Below are 21,406 nucleotides of genomic sequence, written 5' to 3' on the forward strand. Positions count from 1 at the left end.
TTTTTTTATCCCTAGGACAGCACAGACTGGATTAGGAATTGGCAGAGACCAAGATCTGTAATGGTTCTGGTCAACAGAATCCCTTGGATGGAACCATTGGAAGGACAAGGGATATTCCCAGCTTTACTGAGGCAGTGATTTTGTAGATACTGTGGAGGTCCCATTCCTGTGGGCTTCCCCATCTTTTCCGCTTTCCATAAGTAGGTGAGGAGATACCCCTGGAGACCTTTCTGCTGTTCAAATGGGATGTGCAAGAAAATGTAACCCTGACTCCTGGGAGATGTGCATTTCAGCAAAATAGGAGTGAGCTCAGTACGTAGGAGAAGTATTCCTTCCCTCAGCAGAAAAGGGTACAATAAAGTGTGGTGTGCCCTCAAATCTCATGGCTTTATTACCCTTAAGAGCTCTGAATACATTTTGGCTTGAGTAAATCCACATCCTGATTAAAATCCCAGTCTAATAAGCTGTTGACTCCAAATAAAGGCAGGATAGGAATAAACAATGAAGAAAAGTTGGCTCTTCCTGCTGCCCCAGTGGAAGGCTTTCTCCAGGCAGGCAGCCAGCGGTGATATAACCCCGTGAAGTGCTGTAGACTGGTAAGAGAGCTGGGATATCAGCTGAGCTTCCAACCCAAATGAGCTCATGCTGGCCTGCCGGCAAGGCCTGGGGTGAGGGCAAAGGCAGCTTGGACGCTTACTTAGCATCAAGCTAACGCTTAGTTTGCTGATGCTGTGGTGCCTCCCTCATAGCAGAACATGGTCTATCCAGGTCTCCACAGCTGGCACAGATGTTGTCTTGCAGGAGCCTTCTGTCTTCCTTGTGTTAATATGTAGAAAGCGCAGGTCTTTTGGCTCAGAACAAAGAGTTTGTGAATGAAAGAGATTCAGATTTTGTCTGGGAGAGGTTGCTGGTGCTGTGACACCCAGCCAGCTCACAGCTGTGTTTGGGCTCATCATCTGGTTTAACAAAAGTGGATGTTGAATTGCTGGGTTGAAAGTAGGGAAGTTCTTTATTTTAGCAATAAGAACTTGCTTCATCTTTCTGCCTCATTTTCTATCTTAATTTGGAAGTGATTCCACTGGGAAAAGTTTGACATTCCTCAGGAGTCTCCTCACCTCAGTGGGTCATGCTGAGTCAGCCCTCTGAGCAGCAGAGTGAGGTTTTGGTTAGAGTTTTAGTACAGCATTTGAGTAGGTTTGATGAGCTCAAACAGTTGAGCGTTGTGTTATCCATGTGATCTGGTTTTTGAGTTTCGATATTGGGCTGGGATGTTGGTCACATTCCGGAATCTGGAAAAATGGGCATCTCAGTGGGAAAACCTGTGAAACTCTTGGGGGATTCTGTTTTAAATACCAAAGCATCAGCATTGTAAGAGCCTTCGTGCCTTATTGTGTTAGCTGAAGTTCTAGCAGGTCCCTTCACCTGGGCTTTTTAATGTTTTGTTCCTGCTTCAGTGAGTTGATACTTGAATTTCTGGTGGAAATGAGGACATGAGTTAGGAGAAAAAAATGACTGTGCCCTCATTCTGCTCAGTCAATCTGTTATCAATTTGAGATTTGCATCACTTGAGTGTTACACTGGCACCTCATCAAGGGTTATCTTTGATTTCTGTGAACAACAAGTGAGGACATTAGATAAGGCGTTGTCTCATTCTTCTATTTCCTTGTTGTCTTCCATAGAAGAACAAATGATGAAATGGGCTGGGTTTTGGTTTTTTGTTTTGCATTTGTCACCAGTAAAAGCCTGGTCATATGGTCTGTGAATAACCTGCAATGACGAGGATTGATTGTGTATCATTTTAAGGATCGGGAGGGTAGTTTGCACCCCAGAAAGAACCCAGAACCTCAGAGCTGCTTATGGCAGAACAGATGGAGTTTCAAACTTTGGGGGCTTGAGCTCTTGCAAACCCCAGCCCCAGGAGCCAGGCTGGTGTGGGGTCTGCTCTGGGATCTTGGCATCAAACTTGATGCTGCAGCTGTAGATGGGATGGCAAAGCTCAGTTATTAACTCATAATGTGTCTGGAGGGACTTGAACTGTGTTTTTACATGGAGGTGCCCTTATTTAGGGCTAGGGAGCTATCTCAGTTCACAGCCATAAGCATTTAGTAGACAGTTCAGTTACAGCAGTGGAGCTTAATAATTGAAACTTATGTATGTTCTGGTATCTCTGAAAGGACTTTAAGTGCTCCTGTGAACTCCCTGGTTGACACCCAGCCTTGGGGGCTGTGCTGGCAGCTTTAGCAGCATTTGGGTTGTGGTGTGGGTTGTTGGGTCACTCCTCTCTGATTCCTTCCTCTGTTCCCTACAGGTGTACATCATCAAGGTCACCTGGTCCAATGGATCCACAGAGGTCATATACCGACGGTACAGCAAGTTCTTCGACCTGCAGGTAAGAATTTATCCAGTTCTTGGGGTTTTAACTTAGGAAAGTCTGTTAAGCTGTGTGGTTTCTGCCTTATGCTGTGATCTACCAGTAAATGCTTTGATTTGAGGCAACCTAACCACAATTTTGGGCATCCTTGAGAAAGCAAGAAAAAAGCAACCTCAAAAACTGGACAGACTCTTCGCTCCAGTGCCTCTTGCACATCAGTGAGAACATCCTGGGTCTTTTGCAAGTCCCAGTTTTAATGTTCTGCTGTCAGTTTCTGGGCTAAGTGTGCCCAGGGCTGCTTCTGTGTTGTTTGAGTTTCTGCAACAGAAATCTGTGCAATTGGTGGGGGTTTTATTGGGGACTTTCTGTTTGCTTTGGGGGAGGATTTTGTTAAAGTTAGGCCCAAATTCCATTCCTGTGGAGCTCATACCATGCCTTTCCCAGCAGCTGTCACAGCAAACCAGGGCTGCCGCTGAAAAGTGCCAATTCCCTGGGTTGGTGTCCCACTGACATTCTGGGGAGGGCCAATGCCAGCCCAGAGGGCAGCTGGCAACATCTGCTTTAGTACCTGAAGAGAGCCTAAAGACAGATGGAGAGGGACTTTTTACAAGAGCATGTAGTGGCAGGACAAGGGGGAATGGCTTCAAACTGACAGAGAGTAGGTTTAGACTGGATATTAGGAAAAAATTTTTCCCTGTTAAGGTGATGAGGCACTTGCACAGGTTGCCCAGAGAAGTTGTGGCTGCCCCATCCCTGGAAGTGTTTAGAGCCAGGTTGGATGGAGCTGTGAGCAACCTGGTCTACTGGGAGGTGTCCCTGTCCACAGCAGAGGGGGTTGGAACTAAATGATCTGTAAGGTCCCTTCCAACCCAGGCCATTCTGTGATTCATTTACCTCCTGGTGCAGGGAGGAGCCAGGAGGAAAATGGAGCTGGGAGGGAGGAGGCTGGAAAGGCAGTTGGGACAGGCTGGGTTGCAGAAAACCAAAGCCAGTGTTCTGGGTGAGCAGGCAAAGGGTGTTTTCCACCCCCTCCTTGGTGGAGATGAGCCAAGGGGTCTGGCTGAGCTTTATGAGCCAAAACACAAACTGAGCTGCTGGAACAGGCTCTGTGCAGAGGAGAAAAGAAAATGCATGAAGTGATCTATGGAGCGGCAGCAGCTGCCAGAAGGGCCACTGGCATGTCCCTCCTGGGCTGTGTGTGGGACCAGGAGAGGAGCTGGGCATCTTCTGCCTCCAGCATCCTACTCACATGAGGCTGAGCATTGCTATAGGTTGTATTTCAAAGGGTGCAGTGCTTGCCTGGGAATGAGGATGCCTTTCCTGAAGTCGCTGCATCCAGACACTGCTAAAATTACAGCCTGCCCAGCAAAGCAAGCCCCTGGGAATCCAGATGGCTTTCCCAGGTTCAGCCTGGCTTCAGGTCAGCCTGTGGAGCCTGGGATTGTGTGAGATGCTGCTCACGTCAGTGGTGCCCTGTCCCCTGCCCAACATGGCACCCAATGCAGAGCTGTGGATCTGACCATGTAGAGGCCACGGTCCAGTGAAAGCCCAGCTTTGGCAAGACCCTGGGTGTCCATCCCCTGCCCTGCATCATCTTGCTGGGCAAGGCCAGGTAGGGTGGCATGGGCAGCTTCTGGTGCAGGCAGGGGTTAAGCTGTGTGCAGCTGCTTGTGTAACCAAGGAAATATTAAAGTAAATAAACAGGGAACAGCTGTTGGGCAGCAGCCAGGGCTGGAAGGAAATGCAACTCGTGCTTCCTTCTCCACAGCATCTTATCTTCACTGGTGCTCCAAGGTGGTGGCCAAGCTCATTCCGTTGTTTGCTGCAAGGAGGGCACAATCTTTTGGGGTTTATTCAATAAAATGGTGCCTCCAGCTGTGTTGTTTCCCTGGGCTGCCTCGCTCCTCGTGAGGAAGGAACGTAGGGAATAGTGGCCATTCCTCCTGTCTCCATCCCCTTCCATCTTGGCTGGATCTGTGCACGCTCCTAAATGGAAAGTGTCATCACTGGAGGCTGTCTGGAGTCAGAGCCTCAAACTGGCTCTGCAAAATACCCTGGAGCACCTTTAGAGTCAGAGGTACATATATATATATATAAATATATATATATATAAATATATATATAAAAATATATATATATATATAAATATATATATAAATATAAAAATATATACATATATATATATAAAATTGTGCAGATGGGAAAGTTTAAGGCAAACATCTCCCCCCTTCCCGGTTCCCTGCAGCTTTTTCTTAAAAAATAAAAAGTAACCACTCCTTTTTGGCTCTGTTGAAAGAATGAAAGAATCTGTGGGTTTTCCCTTCCTTCCCCCTTATCACACATGCTTCCTGGTGTCCTTATTTTAAACTTGTGGTGCAGTACAGGGGAAATTGGATTGAAAGGCGAGGAGTGAAACAGATCCTCCTAGCACAGTGGAAAAAAATGCTCTAGGTAGGCTTGGTAGCACTGACTGTTACCATTGCTGGAGGGCTTTATTGTGTGACTGTTGGATGATTCTATGCCAGTTTTAGCTCTTTAGGCAGAAATTTTCCATGCTGGAAATTATTCATGCCTCTGGTTATTAAAAGGAAAAAAAATCCACAAAACCCCCACAGAAAACCCTGATTGACTAAAATGGTTCAGCTGCTTCTGAAAACAGTAAGAGGGGAAAATATTTTTCCCGGGTCCAGGTCTGATGATCTTTTGGTGCGTTGGAGGAAGAATTGGAAACTTGAGTCGCAGGTGATTTCTGTGTCAAGAATCTGTCTTTCATGTTATCCAGTGAAAATCCATCCAAATTTATTCATCCTTGCAGCCTTGAGCAATTGCAGTACATGCATGTTTGGGTAGAGATATTTGTTAATTTAATATCAATGTTCCCAGTGATTCTGGCTGAGCTTTTCATGCTCCTGTCAGAAGCTGAGCAGGGTTTTGTTTTTTCAAGAGCAGCTCTGGCCACATTCGGGTGAAGGTTGGTGCACCCTCTTTTGCTCTCAGTGACTCTTCCTTGTCAGTGAGACGGAAGCCATTTGGTCCAAGAGGAGAACTTGGTGGGGCAGGAGTGAGGACTGGTGGGGCTGACCCTGGGCTGATGTGATGCTGCAGTTCAGAGCAGCACAGCCACAGACGTGTGAGTGGTTGGGGATTTTCTCCTGATATTCCCTGTGGGGCCACAGCTGATTCGCTTGTCACCTTCCATTGTGGCCAAACAATTATTTTAGGAGTAGGGCCAAGTAAAACACGTGCACGCTTAATACTGACAGCCTCGCCGGTTCCCACTGCAGCCGGAGGGCAGTGTCCTTCCCTCCCCAGCCAGGCAGGAATGACACTCAAAACAAACCGTCTGCTGAGCCAAAACAGGAGTGAAGCCTGGAGTTTACTGATCTCTGACTCCATGGAATCATTTAGTTTGGAAAAGACCTCCAAGATTGAGTTCAACATTTGACCGATCATCACCTTGTCAACCAGACCAGAGCACTGGGTGCCACGTCCAGTTGTTCCTTGAACACCTTCAGGGAACGGTGACTTCTGACTCCCTGGGCAGCCCATTCCAATGCCTGACAACCCTTCCCGTGAAAAAATCCTTCCTGCATCTGTCTGGACGCAGAGATGTCAGACCAGTTGTGTTCCCCCTGCTGAAATGGGGAATGTCTAAAGCCACCTTGCTGGTCGCAGCAATGCCACAAAGGCTGTGCTGTTACCAGCTGGGAGCACTCAAGGTTTGGCCCAAGTATTGTGGATTTGCAGAGCTCTTCCCTTTGGTGCCCAAGCTGAAACTTGGCTCTCTCCTGCAGAAGTCCAGGTTTACGTCTCATTGCTGCAGCAGCCTTTCCAAGCACCACCCTGCATTTCCCTTCCAAGGCTGGCAAAACATCCTCTTTCTGCCTAATTACCTGTTTCCATTCCACTGACCACACCAAGGGCCATTCACTGTCATGCAGGAGATTGTCACCTTCTCTTTAAGGGCTAGTGACCAACACTTCTTCCCCAACTGATCTCTTGTATCCCAGCACAAGGTACAAGCTGCTGCTTCCTCCTAGTCCCAGGCCAGTGTTTTAAGCAGATGAAGTGGTGGCTCTCGTCCCTTGGGAATTGTGCCCTTTTCTGCTCTGGGGTCACCCCAGGGAGGCTCAGTGTACCATATCAGGTGGTGAAATTGGGAAAAGAATGATGAAACCAAGGATCAACTCTATCTTCTACACACTACTCATTGCAGAAGAAAGCTCTCAGTGACCTGGGCAGTGCTCAGGAGCATTTTTCCTGTGTAGATCCTCTGTCCTCAGGTTCCTTCTGCCTCTCCTCCTTGTTCTCTCGTAAGTGTTTTCCATCATGTGGCAATTTACATGAGGGCAACTTTTTAGGGATTAAGAAAGATGAAATTGTAATTCTAAAGCTTGTAACCGTGTGTAACTGTATGATTTGTAGTAAATTTGTAACTGCAAACACCAAACTCAGTTCTGCGTGAATCTCTTGGCTGGAGGAATAATTTCCTTCAAATAGGATTGAGGCTCTTGAATAACACTCACTATGCCAGATGTGAGCTATTGGGAGCAGATGGATGCTGTTCCTAAGAAATAAAGGCAGTAAGATTGATGCTTGCAAGGATGCCAGTTGTATCCAGGACACTAATTGGGGCTGGCAGGTATGCTGGGAGTGTTTGCTGGCATGGAAGTTGGTGATCAGACATCTGAGTGGCTTCTCTGGTGGACAGAGATAAAGGACCAGGGTCTGGTGTGCCTGAGAGATGCTTCCAGCCGTGCTGGCAGGGGAAGAGCTGTGCAGTGATTGCAGGGCTCCATTGGATCACGTTGGATGCATCACTCAGCAGGAGGTTAACAAGTTTCTTGGAAGGATCCTGTTGGTTAGTGAACAGATTCTGGCTTGTCTTTTTGTGTTTTTTTTATGGAAACCCCCAAAAAGAAACATTTTTTCCCCACTCTGTAATTATGAGCTCATCAGCCACGATGGTAGTCATTTCAAGTATTCATGTGACCAAGAGCCGCTGGTGTCTTGATACACTCCTAAAACATCCTTACATCCAAACACAACCCTTTTATACCTTTCCTGATATTACCAGCCCCCTGTGCCATCCTTGGGCAGGAGCCCTGCTCCATGTCCTTGTCATCTCTGCCTTTCAGCTGCAGCCACCTTCTCAGAATCATTGAGGTTGGAAAAGACCTCCAAGACCATCAAGTCCAACCTGTGACCAATCCCCACCTTGTCAACCAGACCAGAGCACTGAGTGCCACGTCCAGTCATTCTTGAACACCTCCAGCGATGGGGACTCCACCACATCCCTGGGCAGCCCCTTCCAATGCCCAACAACCCTTTCCATGAAGGAATTCTTCCTCATGTCCAACCTTAACTTCCCCTGGCACAACTTGAATCCATTTCCTCTTGTCCTGTCACTGGTTGGTTGGTAGCAGAGCTCAGCCCCCACCTGGCTACAGCCTCCTTTCAGGCAGCTGTAGAAAGTGAGGTCTCCCCTGAACCTCCTTTACTGAGTGAGCTGAACATCCCCAGCTCCCTCAGCTGCTCCTCATATGACTTATGACTTCTTGACCAGCCTGGCTCTTTCCATTCCTGTCTTGTTTTCCATCCTGTCATGTTTCAGGGGTGCCCTTCTTGGGGACAGGTTACCCCAGGGCTTTTCCCCTTGCAGTCAGAAACATTTCCTTCAGTCCTTGTCCCAGCTGAAGGCTGTAGGAGCAGGTGATGCTCTGTGGATGCTTCTCTGCACAGAGGTTTAATTTTGAGCCCAGGGTTGGACACTTGATGTAGGCTGGAGTAAGGGCGCTTGCAGCGTGATTCAGGGACAGAAAAACTGAGGATTTTAAGCAACATTAAAATTTACTCTGGCTCTCTCTCCCACTCCAGTCTGCCTGTGCATTGAGTGTGTTTCCCAAATTGTCCATATGTTTAACAAATCCTTCAGGTTCTTAGCTGGAAGCTTTCAGCTTTGACCCACCTGGAGCCATGTCATCTTGGACAGAGTCATGCAGCCCTCAGGCCAACAGCTTTGTGTGTAACACCAAAAAATAAATTGTCTGTTGAAATTGTGCCTACTTCTGTGAGAAAATTGGCAAAAGGCAATGGTCTGTGCCTGCTGTCTCGATGTGGAAGACAGATTAGGCCTTCTGGAGGGGGTTCCTCACCTGTTGTGTGAGGCGCCAGGCAAAGGCAGGGAGGGGGGGGAAAGTCTGTATCTTAGTAATTCAGACTGTTTTTAAGTAAAACAACACATTAAAATTGGCTCAGATGACTGTAGCTGGCACAAAAAGATGAATTGTTCTCATCAGCTTGTTTCAGGCTGTTGGACTCTTGAAAAATGAAAATGAACCTCTTGCATTTCTTCCAGTACTGTGAGCCCTGTGCTTGCTTTCCTCTGCCTGTGCTTCTCCTTCTCCTCCTCCTCCTCATCTGCTCTTTAACCTGGGCTTCTGGCAGGGCACACAGTTCACAAAGGTGAAGTGTGTGTTATCTTAATTCAGACGTGGAAAACAAGGGGCAGGCGTGCTGAATAATGTGTCCCAAACAGCACAAGGCTCCTTCAGGTGGGAACACCAGCCAAGGCACTCCTTGGATTTCACCCTTCTCCTGGGTGCTGCCTGGTCTGGGCGGCCTCTTTGATGGAAAAGCCCTAAGGCAGCTCTGCCAGGCTGTGGCTTCAGGAGATGGATGCCTTTTTGTGTCCAGGGATTGTAAACAGGGCTCTTTCAATAGCTATTTCGTAACAGGAATCTTATTTCAACACTCTGGGGATTTCTTTTTTCTCCAGGGTTTGTGGAGTTCAGCAGAATTCTGTGCAGTTGCGTGTGCAATGTACTTCGTGGTTTCACCCCGCCACAAAAATAAATCACCAGGATCTCACTCTTAGGCAGCTGGATCACAAAAGACAGGCCCTTGCGTGACCAAGGACAAGAAAAAACCCACAGCTTCCTATGGTGAGGTTTCTGCTACAAAGCACTAGCAACTGCTTTTTCCTCTGTGCCCAGACTGCACTGAGAGCCAGCAGCCTAAACACCATAGCAGAAGTGTAGAAATAGTGAATTCCCATAATGGGACTCAAGAGAAGGAGAAACACTTTCCATTAAATAAGGAATACCTCTGTCTGTATAAGAAACCACCAGTATTTTTCCAGCAGTGCATCTAAGATCTTCATCGTTCTTCTCCTCTCTCCCTCCACAAAGAACATGTACAGGCCAATGCACTTCAGCCTAGTTAAATTGGCTCCTCAATGTTTTCTCTTTCCAAATGTCTCCCATTTATAGCTTTCCAGCATTTGGCAGCAGGAGTCGGCCCGTTCCCGTGCGTGCTAGTGCCGAGGCAGGTCACTGAGTTATAATTGGCTCGGGCTGGCACCCTGACTCGCTTTGAATTCCATGCCTGGCGGGAGAGCAGGGCTGCCGAAAGCTGTTCCTGCCCCTGGGAATCGGCGGCTTGTCCTCCCTGAGAGTTGGTGCTGGAGGAGGGTTCCCAGGCCAGAGTACACCTGGGGTGTGCGCGTCCGCAGGAGAAATAATTTTCAGTTCTTGTAGCTAAAGCCTTTCTTGAGCAGCTGCTGAGAACAGCACTCAGTGGCTCTTGGTTTATTCCAAGGTGATTGCCCTTCCCTTTTTCTCCAAGCGTGCAGCTCCACACACTCCCACTTCGAGCCCATCTCCACCTGCTCCCATCAGATTGTCCCTTGTTCCCAGACACATCACCTGGCGCTGCCACGATGGACCGATGGCAAAGGAGAGCTGGCTCCTCAGCCTGTTCTCTGTTCATTCATCCCTGTTGGCACCCCTGGTCTCCTTCCCTCTGGAAACTTGGCAGAGCAGCTGGAGGAGACAGCATTCACAGCCTTTGCTTCCGGGCCCCAGGGGAAGTACATCTCAGGAGAAGCATTGCAGGATGAGAGATGGGGAGGATAAAAGTTCCATCCCTTGGGGATGGAGCTATGGTCTCTTGCTGACAATCCAGTGTTGTTTTATTTGGTGAGTCTTTCGATAATGCAATGTTTAAAGGTTGTGCTGTAACGTGAGGTGAGGGGTTACACCCCTCTCCCTGAGTCAGGGGTGAGCTGATTCCCTTCCACTCCCCAGCTACTTATTGAAAAAACTCTGGAAATTCAGCTGCCTCATTCCTGGGAGGGCTGAGTAGGATCCCAGAAGGGCAGGACCTCACTGGTGGTCCCTCTCCTCCCCACTGCCCACGGGGTCTGTCCCTGGGGAGGTGCCCAGGGCCCTGCTGCAGGTGCCTGTCTGTGACTGGGGATTTTGGTGAGGTTTTGTGGGTCTGGGCTGATGCAAGACCCAGTGTCTCCGCCTGCTTTTAATCAATCTAACACAGCCCACTTTTCTGGTGGAAAGACCTGCAATTTATATCATGTGGCAGCAGCCCTGGATCCAAAATGAACCACTTTCAAGCTGATTGATGCTGCCTGGGGAGAAGCTGAGGATGGATAGCAGTAAATCAGTGTAAAGGAGTGCTGCATCTCAGAGTAGTGGATTTTTAGTAAAATGGTTAGGACCTGTTTATTTTGCTAAATCTATATGATATAGTACAGACAGTAGCGTGCACCACCCACGTATCATGGGCATCAAGAAGTGGAAGCAGTTTTATGGTGAGTGGAAGATGGAAATAAGAGCTGGGAGATGGTGGTTCTGGGCCTGTCCTTGTAGAGGAAGGTGATAAAGCTGAAGAGACGACGTGTTTTTCTGCAGTCCTGATTTCTCACTCTTTTCCATGCCTTTCAGTGGGTTACATCAGGCTGTCACAGGTCTACCACAGTGCTGTAAATCACTGCTCCAGCACTGCCTGTTGGAAGTGCTTTCGCTGGACGATGTCTTGCAGCCTTGGAGTCCCCTGGCAAAGCAAGGTGTGAACCTCTGCAGTGATCTCCTGGGGTCCTGATGGGCCTGGGCACAAGTGAAGGATTTAACCACTTCCTCGCCCTTCCCAGCACTCTGCTCCATCCAAGTGATGCTCCTTTTTTCTTACTTTCCTGCATGTTTTTTGCCCTTCTCCTACATGCTCTCTGCCCTGAGGCTTGTCTGTCTCCAGATTCCCATCACTGGGATCCAGCACAGAATTTTCCTGGGTGTGTGGCAGGCAGGGACGAGGAAGGCAGGTCTGTGCCAGCTGCAGAGGCCGCTCCATCGACTGGACTGGTGGAGACCATGTGGGTGAGCAAGGCTGGGTGTGCAGGATCTGCCCTTCCTCCGTGACTCAGGGCTTCCAGGCAGCGGGGAGGGAGACCTTGTTAGCCAGAAACTGGAGAGGGAAAAACGTGACCTGATGCCAGTGGGTGGATGCAGCAGGGCTCTGGCAGCCAGCCTGTCCGCTCTGTGGTGCCATGCTGACTCCATGGTTTTCCTGCCAGTGGCTGAGGCTTTGCTCCTCCACTGCCACGGGGGTGTTGCAGTGCTGTTGTATTCGTGGCACCACTTCTGCTCATCTTCCCATTGCCTCGCGGCTCCCACATATCCCTGGGATATGGGGTGCTGCTCTACACCCTCTTCTGTTGTAACTTCTGTGTTCTGTTGTTACCTGGGATTGCAATGTGAGCCGTAACCTATGGGGAAAATGGTCTCTGGGGGCAGTAGGACAGCCAGCATTTTCCCTGTCATAATTCCCCTTCCCTGAGCCTTTCTGCCTTACTGGTACCATATCTTGAGGCCTTTGCAGTAGGGGTGAGTCACTGAGTAGTGAATTATAAATGATGTTTATGGCTGTCTTTACCTGGCAGTGTGGAAATTAGATCTTGGAGATTTGGGAGGTATAATTAAGGGAGGTGAATTTATTGTTTTAATACTACCTTTGACAGAACATTTAGGGTTTGGGCAAGAAGCAGCTTTCATTTGTATGTCATTTTTCAGTGCTGATACCATATTACCTTAGCCAAAGCAGGTATTTTTCAATACAAAAGGTGCTGTTGTGCACCTTATGGAGAATTCCTTGCACTCCCATTTTCCTCTGCAAGCTGATCATTTAGCATCAACCATGGTCTGGTACTTGACCTTTTTGGAGAGGAAGAGGATATTTTGTTGTAGCAGACTTTGAGAAATACCTCCCTCAGTGAGTGGTTTGGATGCAAAGAGGTTTGAGACCCTTCTGGGACTGATCCCTCTCCCCAGGTTGGTAGAAAAACAGCTCTACAAGCTTGGAGTGGCTCCTGGAGAGCCAGGAATGAGGAGGAGGATGGAGGTGAGACCTGTCCCTGTCTTGTGCTGCAGGCTAAAGTTCTCTTGATTTTTCACTATTAATTTTCTTTAAAAGGCTTTTCCCTCGATGAGTCACTTAAAACATTAAAAAAAAGCCTTTTAATATTAACAGTTAGGTTTTAGTGTTTCAAATTGAAACATTGATTGTAATGGATACTCATCTGCTGACTTTCTTCTTGGCAAATCAGCATTTTCCAGTTCTCCTCCTCACTCCAGGAAATAAAAAAGTCCCCTTGGAAAGTTCCCAGGAGCTCCAAGTTTTCCATTCAGGGGTCAACTGCTTTCCATATGCCAACAGGTGGCTGCTTTAAGCCCCAAAACTGGGGTGGTTTTTTGCCATTCAGTGCATTTGGCCAGAGGTTTTCCACATTTTCTCTCTTTGTGTCTCTGTGGTGAGATGACACTTTGAGAAGAGCTCTCAAAGGTGCTGCCAGGGCTCATGCTCCTTAGTGGTTTTGTGCTGGAAAACCTTGGCATTGCTTGGTCCTGGTTGGATCCTAAAAAGGCAGGTGCAGTTCCAGGTAGGCAGTTTGGGCTGAATTTTGTGTGAACTCTGCATTCTCGTGTTTAAATGCACGGAAAGCAGCAGGGTTGCTGCACTTTGCCTGCTGCTGGGGTTCCTCCACTGTGCCTCTGTGTTTGCTGGCTCTGGGCCCTGGCAGAGGGCGAATATCCCGGGTTAGGATGGCATTTCCCCTGGAGTTGTGCTGCATGTGCTTTATGCAGTCCTGAGGGCTCCCTGCAGGGCTCCCCATTCCCCAGCTGCTTGGCACTGCTCAACCCTCCCTGGTAAGTGCATTAACTCCTCTGTAAGCAGTGGGCGCCGGTCTCCTCCACCAGACAGCACTTAACAGGCTGGGTTTGCAATAAGTGGAGTTTCTTGGTGAGCTCTGGCCTTCTGGCAGGGACTGTCTGAACCCAGAAGTGCTCCCAGTCCTGTCCTGCTGTCATGTGGGTGGTGGCAGTGCCCAGCTCCTGCCCCAGCACTTCCCCACAGTGGGAATGCACTATTTGCAGAGGCTTCCTGCCCAAGCTAGAGTTCTTGGGCATTTCTGAGCTTGGCGTCTTTCAATCCCACCCTTTCTGGAAATGAAGGAATACAAGGACGGGTGGTGCAGGTGTGGTGGGGATGCTGGTGGGTTCACACAGGAGCTGGACTGATCTGTGAGGCTCCAGGGCTCCAGAGCTCCATCAGCTCCTCTCTCTGCTAGACAGAGAGTTTTATTGTCAGCTGGGAGAGGGCACAAATGAGCATGGTCATGCTGAGGACTAAGGTGTATCTATCTTCATATGGAGACCCTGTTTTTGAGCAGTTATGCCTCAGGGAGCTGCAGGGCCTCTTTTTCCACTTGTGTAATGGTCCCAGCTGCTGTGGAGCTGCTCTTGATGACACCACCATGAGCCCAAGTGGAATGAAATCCTCCCTTATGTGGAGACAAAACCTCTCCATATTGGCTTTTCTGCTGACTGTGCTCATTTGGAAAACGGGGTTTGTGTTTAGGGAAGGAACAGCAGGGAAAATAGAGGGTTAGCAAGAAGTCTGATGCAAGAAGAGGGTCACGAGGCTGGTGTTGCTGACCAACAGTGCTCTCCCAAGGGGCTGGCCTGTAGTTTTGCAGCCCTACCTGTAGCTCAGATGCTGCCTCCTCCTTTGTCTCATCATGTTCGGGCCTGCCACAGATTGAAGATTTTGCATTAATTTCAGAGAAGGAATGTGCACTGCTCTGCTTCCCCTCATCTTGAGTGGGGAAGGTTTTTGTGAAGGGAGGGGTCAAACAGAAATCAGATTATGAGCTATTTGGGGGAGGAGCTGGGGCAGGTCATCCTGAGGTTCTGGCAAGTGTGCAGCTCGGAGTAGGGTGGTATGTGCATGGAGCTGCTCTGTGACCCATTGCTGAAACACTTGACTGGGGGTTGGCAGTTGGTGTGAAGCACCATGTCAGGTGTGACACTAACTCTGGTTGGAGTATGTGAGCACAGCCCTGTCCCCTGCTCCGCCCCGGCTGCTCAACATGTGAAATAGGGCAAACATATTGGTTTTTCTCCACTGTTGTTTCCATTTCCACAACAGAAACTAAATCTTATGACTTCCTGCTCTTCCAAGCATGTCTGCTTTGGGATGCTAGAGAGGAGGATGTGGGTGAACACAGATTGCCTGTGCAGCCTTCCCTGCAGCAATGACAGCGCCGGCGACAGTTGTGGTGGTGGTTCTGTGGTCTTTGGCACTGGGCTGTGCCAGCTCTTCCCTGCTCCCATGCTCCTTCCAGGGGTACTTCCTGTGTGACACAGCCCCAGATGTGCTGGAGGGATGTTCCCATGGATGGGATGGGGAAGAGGAAGTGGCGCAGACCGGCATCACCCCCGGGTATTCCTGCTCTGTTCCCAAGCACGTCTACCGGCAGGAGTCACTTCCCACAGCTGGGTCAATGTGGTGAATCATGGATGCAGGGTTGGTGCTTTGAGGGTGTTAATGCTCTGTTGCTGGTGCCCACATGGACTGCTGCCACTTTCTGTGCTCATCTCTGCAGCCTGGGACCTGCCTACCCAAATGCCATCTAGAGGCTGCAATGACCAGGAATTAATTGGAAAATGGATTAGTAAAGTACTGTAACAAGAACGGTGACTTCCAGGACTTGGTACCAATGGACTGAATGGAAAAAGCAATATATTTTAAACACCCAAAAAGCAGACAGAGGGATCAACAGCTCTGTGAGGGGGCTGTGTAAATGGAGATCACTCAGCGCTCTTCTCCAAATACGAGGTTTTCTTTTTTTAAAACTACACTCTCTCCTTAGTCTCTCCCAGATATATTCTTTAGAGGCTTACAAAAGGAGGGAAAGCAGACAGGAGTTGTTTTGGCCTTCCAAAAATCATAGAATCATAAAATCACAGAATGATTTGGATTGGAAGGGACTTTAAAGATCATCTCATTCCACCACCCTGCCATGGGCAGGGACACCTTCCACTAGATCACGTTGCTCAGCACCCCATCCCTGCTCATGGCATGGGGTTGGAATGAGATGATCTTTAAGGTCCCTTCCAACCCAAACCATTCTGTGATTTTATGAAATACTGGGTGCTCAGGATGGAAACATATCCTGCCCTGGGCAGTGGAAGGTTTTTGCCCGGTTGCTTTTGGAGGACCATTGCACTTGGACCAAACCTGGGCATGCGAAGCTGCCACATCCTCCGAGCCCCCACGTGCAGGGAAACCCACATCCCTGAGTTTGATCCATGTGGTTATGGGCCAGCACTTGCTGGGGTAACACAGACCTGGCTGTGGCTTGGTCCTGAGGGTACCTGGGGGGCAGCATGAGCACAGAGCTCCGTCCTGGCCCAGCCCTGTGCCCGCTGCTCCCTGTACCAGGGAGCTCTTCACAGGCACCAGTGTCTGTCTAATGCTTCCTGTGATTTAATAGGAAATTTCTCTTGCAGTGGCAGCTGCTGCCAATTTGTGTGGCCCTTTTTTTCTCTGACCTCAGTTAATTCTTTTTTTGTCTATTGCTGAGCGGTGCTTAAAGTTTTCCATCAGGTTTTCACAATCCAGCCTCTGTGATGCCATTTCCTAGTGCTGAGGAGACCAGCTTTGCCTCTGCCTCGTAATGTGTAAAATGCACTTGAATTCGTCACACTACTTGGTTGTTCTGCCCTTCAGCTCCCATTCCTGTCTGTGAACACCCAACTCTCCTTGGCCATGGAACAGCTGTTACGTGGTGCTGCAACCCTGGAGCCCTTCCCTGGGACTGACCTCCTGAGCTCTGCTTGGGAGCTGAGCTTGCTCTGTCTTAGTCCTTCTGTCTTCTGGGTTGTTGCATTTTTCACCCCCTTTTTTTTCACGGACAGTCCTTAAAGATGCAGGGAAGGTGCCTCTCATAGGATCGCAAAAGATTAAACAACAGTAGCCTGTGAGCTGCTGCCAGATGTTGTTCTCTTCCCCAGACTATCTCCTTGGCAGAGGTTTCCCAAACCAGTTGATTCCAGGGCTCAAGAGCGCTTTGATCTGCAGGAACACGTTTACAAAGTCTCTGGTTCTCAGCATGCAACTGTGTCCTTCATCATGTCCCGTGGGGACGGGTGCTCCCATCATGGCAGGCGATCGCTGGACCGGTGTCCCTTTCCCACTGCATCTGAGGATCAGTGAGGTGCTGTCCTTTGGTGAATCATATTTGGAGGAGGACTCTTCTTCCTGTAAGAAGAGACGTGGCTAATGGCCAGCTGAGCACGTGGAAGTCAGGGTGAGCAGTGCATGGGAATGTCCTCATCTGAAGTTCACCACCACAGGGACGTCGGGACACGTGGTGTGCCTGGCTGCCTGTGGCATTCCCCAGCTCATGAGGGATGGGGCCGATGGGGAGTTTGGGAGTGTGGGATGAGAGCAGGCTTGGCTCAGACTCATCTTTTCCCCATGGCAAGCTGCTGCCTTCTCTCAGCAGGGATGCTGTTGCTCTCACAAAGAGTCTCTTGTGATTCTGCCACCGCACTCAACCAGACTATGAAGCTTTTTGTTGAACTCTTTTTAATTTTTTTTCCCTTTGGGTGATGTCAAAAGCTGGCTTCTCTGCTCTGGATAACAGGCATGTCTGCTGGAGGCATGGATTAGGTCAGCTCTCTCTTGTTAGACCACAAAGGGGAATGTGGTTTTACGCTGAACCTCTGTCAAGCAGGCAGAGCAAATCCCGGAATCACAGGATGGGTCAGGTTGGAAGGGACCACAGAGGCTCATCTGGTCCCACCCTCCTGCTCAAGCAGGGTCATCCCAGAGCACATGGCACAGGACTGTGTCCAGATGGTTCTGGAATATCCCCAGTGAGGGAGACTCCACACCCTCTCTGGACAATCTGTTCCAGTGCTCCGTCATTGCACAGTAAAGAAGCTCTTCCTCATGTTCATATGGAACTTCCTGGGCATCAGTTCCTGCCCGTTGCCTCTTGTCTTAATAACAAATCCTCTTGATAAGAGGGGGGAACTTCCTTCACCCCATGCCTGCGACTGTGGCTCATGGCCTGGCTCTGACATCAGCTCCTGGAGTAGTGCAAGAGTGGAAGAGTTTGTTCTCCTTGCCTGGATATTTCATCACCCCCCAGCCTGTGGCAGTATAACTTGTTCAGGGATGTGAGCCACCATCCCCTGCAGAAGCTGGCACAGACTGGCTTCCTCTTCCATAGCCCTGGTACGTGCCACACAAGCCCTGATGGTCAGTGATGCAGAACCTGGGCTTTAGAGCAGCTTTGCAAATCCTCCAGTCCCCCTTCTGCCCAGGACTTGCTGCAAGAGTAATTCTGTGCCCTTCTGGTTCATTGTTCTTGGGAGAATCAGGACCTCTGTGTTCACCATTTTGCCCTGACATTTTACTTTAAACCAGATTTAAATGAAAACCTTTTTTTTTTTCCTGTAACCTCTATATTGTAGAGGGAAAACTCTTCCACTGCATTGTGGAAAGCAGAGAAGAAGCAAAGTGATGACATACCTTATTACCTACTGGCACTTGACTTGAGGTTATGATTTTTTGGCAGCAATTTCTCCAAGGTTATTCCAGCTGGGAAGTGATATGGCCTGTTGCAGGCTGTTAGACCTGGGGCCCTGCTCCTTCAGCAGACATATCCCTGGGTTTATGCCATCTGCATGGTGTAGCCCTCTGGCAACTGCACCATCAGCTCTGATTTGGGCAAAGCCCTCTGCTTCCTGGGAATACTGCTGAGCGTGTCCATTCCCCTCTCCCCGTGATCCCCTGCAGCCTGCAGCACTCTTAATTGATTCAATTAGGATATTATCTTACGAGTTTCCTGTTGATGAAGGAGCTGTCTGCCAACGTGTTGGCTGTTGACACAAAGCTGCTTTTCAAAGGCTCCCCATCCCCAGCGGTGTTATCGCCTGCCCTGTTAATGGACAGCTCGGGATGGGGACAGTGGGCTCCCACAGTGTGCACAGACCTCCGGCTCACTCCAGACACACTCACTGCCCAGACATTCCTGGGTTAATAAGAAAAACAGCTAATTGATAAGATAAATTGGTAGTGGAGATAAATGTGGATAAACATGGGCTGTCCTGATGTTCTGTTGTGGGGAGCCTGGCTGTGTACTGGATATATCACTTGGACTTCCCTGCCCCAGTCCTGGATCTGGGAGCCACAGTCTGGCAGCCTGTGATCCCCCTCCCTTTTGCCAAGGGATCATTGAAGATTGTGATATAACAACTTCCCACGTAATAAAAGCAGACCAAAATGCTTTAAACTACATCCACTCCAATCTTTTTTTGCTATTTTCTTGTCTGTCAGAAATATTTAAAAATAGTCCTGGAAGGGTAGAAACAATGGAATTATTGTTTGAGGTTCTTTCCCTTTAATTTTTCTTCCCAACCTGGCTGAGTGCATTGTTGAGAGCAAGACTTGGCCTCTCTGTGCTCTCGTGTGCTCGGCAGGGAAAGCACTGCTCTAGAGGGCTGTGTGTCTGTCTGCCTCTTGTCTACCCATCTCCCCAGGATCTTGCATGGCCCCTTCTGGGAATGTGATGTAAGCAGTGTTGTTTGGAGTTTGGATGGAAACCCTCCCGCAAAGAAGATTTGTGGGACATCTCCATGCCAACCACCCCCCTTCCACAGTTTTTGCCTGGTGGGGACTGTGTTTCCCTGCCACAGCTGGGGAGGAGGGTGTTCTCCCAGTAAACCTGCCTTGGTGCTGGAGTCTGCAGACCATCTCTTGATGCCTCTCTGTGTATCCCTCCCCCAGGCCTGGTGGAGTTGCTGCACCTTTACCCTTTTCCCATCCGTTTTTACAGAGCTGGGCCTGCTTCCCTTGGCTTTTCTGGGCAAGACCAGTGCAACAACCTGTGCTGTAGTCCCCATCCTGCAAAGTCAACAGGAGTAAGACAGGCCAGAAAAGACACAGGGGACCTCAAAACCTGGAGATCTGCCAGCTTTCTGGAGACTTTCCTTGTCTCTGGGGCATCTCTCAGGTCTGGAGCTGATATTTTCTGGTCGCAGTTTCGTGCTTTTTTGCGTGTGTGTAGGACTACAGAAGAACCATCAGCCACAGGCTGCGTTTCTGCAGATGTGTGCTCCTGTGTCTGCTATCCCAAACTGCCTGCAGTGCTTACAGCCAGTGCTGGGCTTGTTTTCTTTGGAGTGAGTGTTTTAGCTGTTCTTCCCACAGGCTCATGCGTAGGAGAACTGGTGAACTAGTATTTGCTGCTGCCTCCTCCAGAGCTGTGTGATGTGGCAGCCAGGCTGTGTGGGATCCATGGGACCGAGCCCCTGCCTTGCCACTTCCCCACCTTCTCCTCTTTCTGTATGTGCTGGAGGGTTCTCCAGACACCTCACAACCTCTTTTCCTCCCTCCAGTAAGAGAAGAGAGAGGGAGCTTGTGGCTGACAGGCATAATGGTGCCAACCCACACAGGCCCTGGTGTGGGCTCTGGTCTGGCTGGGGTGCTACTGGTGGCACTGGGCTGGGCTGGAGCAGGACAGGGGGGCTGCAATGAGGGGGTCCCCGCGCTGAGCAGCTGCTGCAAGAGGCACTTTCTGTCAAGTAAAAGGAAATGGAGATGATCTGGGCTGAAGTTCTGGATGGGTTTGGTGGGATCACATGGTTGGAACAGATCTGGCCAGAGGGTCAGCCCAGGCACGTGCTAATGGGAGAAAACACAGCTTGCACCGTTCGTGCCTTGGAGGCTCACAGTGCTCCGGGGGCGAGAGATCCTCAGCTCGAGTTCAAACAGCGGCGGGGAAAGCTTCCAGTGACTCAGGGATTGCGTTTCTTAACAGCAGTCAGATGTGCGACTTGTTTTCCTCGCCCTTCGCCTGTCACAAGCTTTCCCAAGCTCTTCCCCCCCAGGCAGAGCAGAACCAGAGGCACCTCTCCACCATAACGCAACACAGGTGTTTTATGGGGTTATCAGGGATGTGGTGTCCTCCTGTATTTTCATGGATTGATGGAAGAGCAGGTGATCTTGGCTTGCCAGGGAGGCTGGGGAAGGAGCGCTGCCCTGGGAGCCTGCAGTGCCTGGGGGAGGCAGGTCCTCCTTGGGCTCGTTTGTGGCTGCTGGTAACCTGTCTTTCATTTCCTTTTCTAGATGCAAATGCTGGACAAATTTCCGATGGAAGGAGGGCAGAAGGACCCCAAGCAAAGGATCATCCCCTTTCTGCCAGGTAGGAGAGTGGTTTTGGCATGGCAGGAGCTTTTTCCCATGGCAGGAGCCATCTGAGCAATAGCAAGTTCTTGGCCTGCACTGTGTCCATTAAAACATCTGTATTAAACTCCTCAGTATTTCTCTTTCCCTCCAGAAGTCACTAGTGGAAGACTTCAACTAAGCAACCACCCTAGCACAGCTTCTGCCACGGCACAGGGCTGAGGATGGTGTGAGGCTCCCCAGGAACTGCTCATACACTGTTTTTCCTGTCCTGTGCAACTCAAAGAGCCACCCAGAGAGAAGGAAATAACAATGGAATTCAAGCCAATTGACAGGCTTGGCTTCCTCCTGTGATGTTTGGGGCTGATTGCTCAAAGACAGGATTTCTGTGGCATGACGTGTGCCCTGTCAGCCCAACGTGCAGCTGAGCAGATGCAATGGGCCATGGCACTTTGTGGTGTGTGGGATTGCTGGTGGCTGCTGCTATGGGGAATAAAAAGAACCCTAATATGCCTTGTGAAAATAACCAGCCTGAGGGGAGTTTTTCATGCACCCATAGCTAATGGCTTTGACCACACAGTTGTCTTACCCCTACCCCCAAGTAGCTAATGAGCATATTTAGAAATGTCACAGTGCCATAATCACTTCCAGTGACTGTCAGGTCTGTTTAGTGCAGCCTTTTGTGCTGTACTTTGCCTCCTGGCT

At 49.5% G+C, this 21,406-nt stretch overlaps 1 protein-coding gene across 1 annotated transcript in view; it reads left to right on the forward strand.

The window, feature by feature from the left end:
• Positions 1–21,406, forward strand: part of SH3PXD2B (SH3 and PX domains 2B) — a 70,094-nt gene that overhangs the window by 9,237 nt on the left and 39,451 nt on the right. Inside the window, exons 2-3 of the mRNA XM_017822864.1 lie at positions 2,309–2,389; positions 20,645–20,720. Coding sequence (XP_017678353.1) covers positions 2,309–2,389; positions 20,645–20,720 — 157 coding nt within the window. The remainder of the gene's footprint in view (positions 1–2,308; positions 2,390–20,644; positions 20,721–21,406) is intronic.

Source organism: Lepidothrix coronata, unplaced genomic scaffold, assembly GCF_001604755.1.
Source record: "Lepidothrix coronata isolate B3197 unplaced genomic scaffold, Lepidothrix_coronata-1.0 Scaffold100, whole genome shotgun sequence".
Lineage (NCBI taxonomy): Eukaryota > Metazoa > Chordata > Aves > Passeriformes > Pipridae > Lepidothrix > Lepidothrix coronata.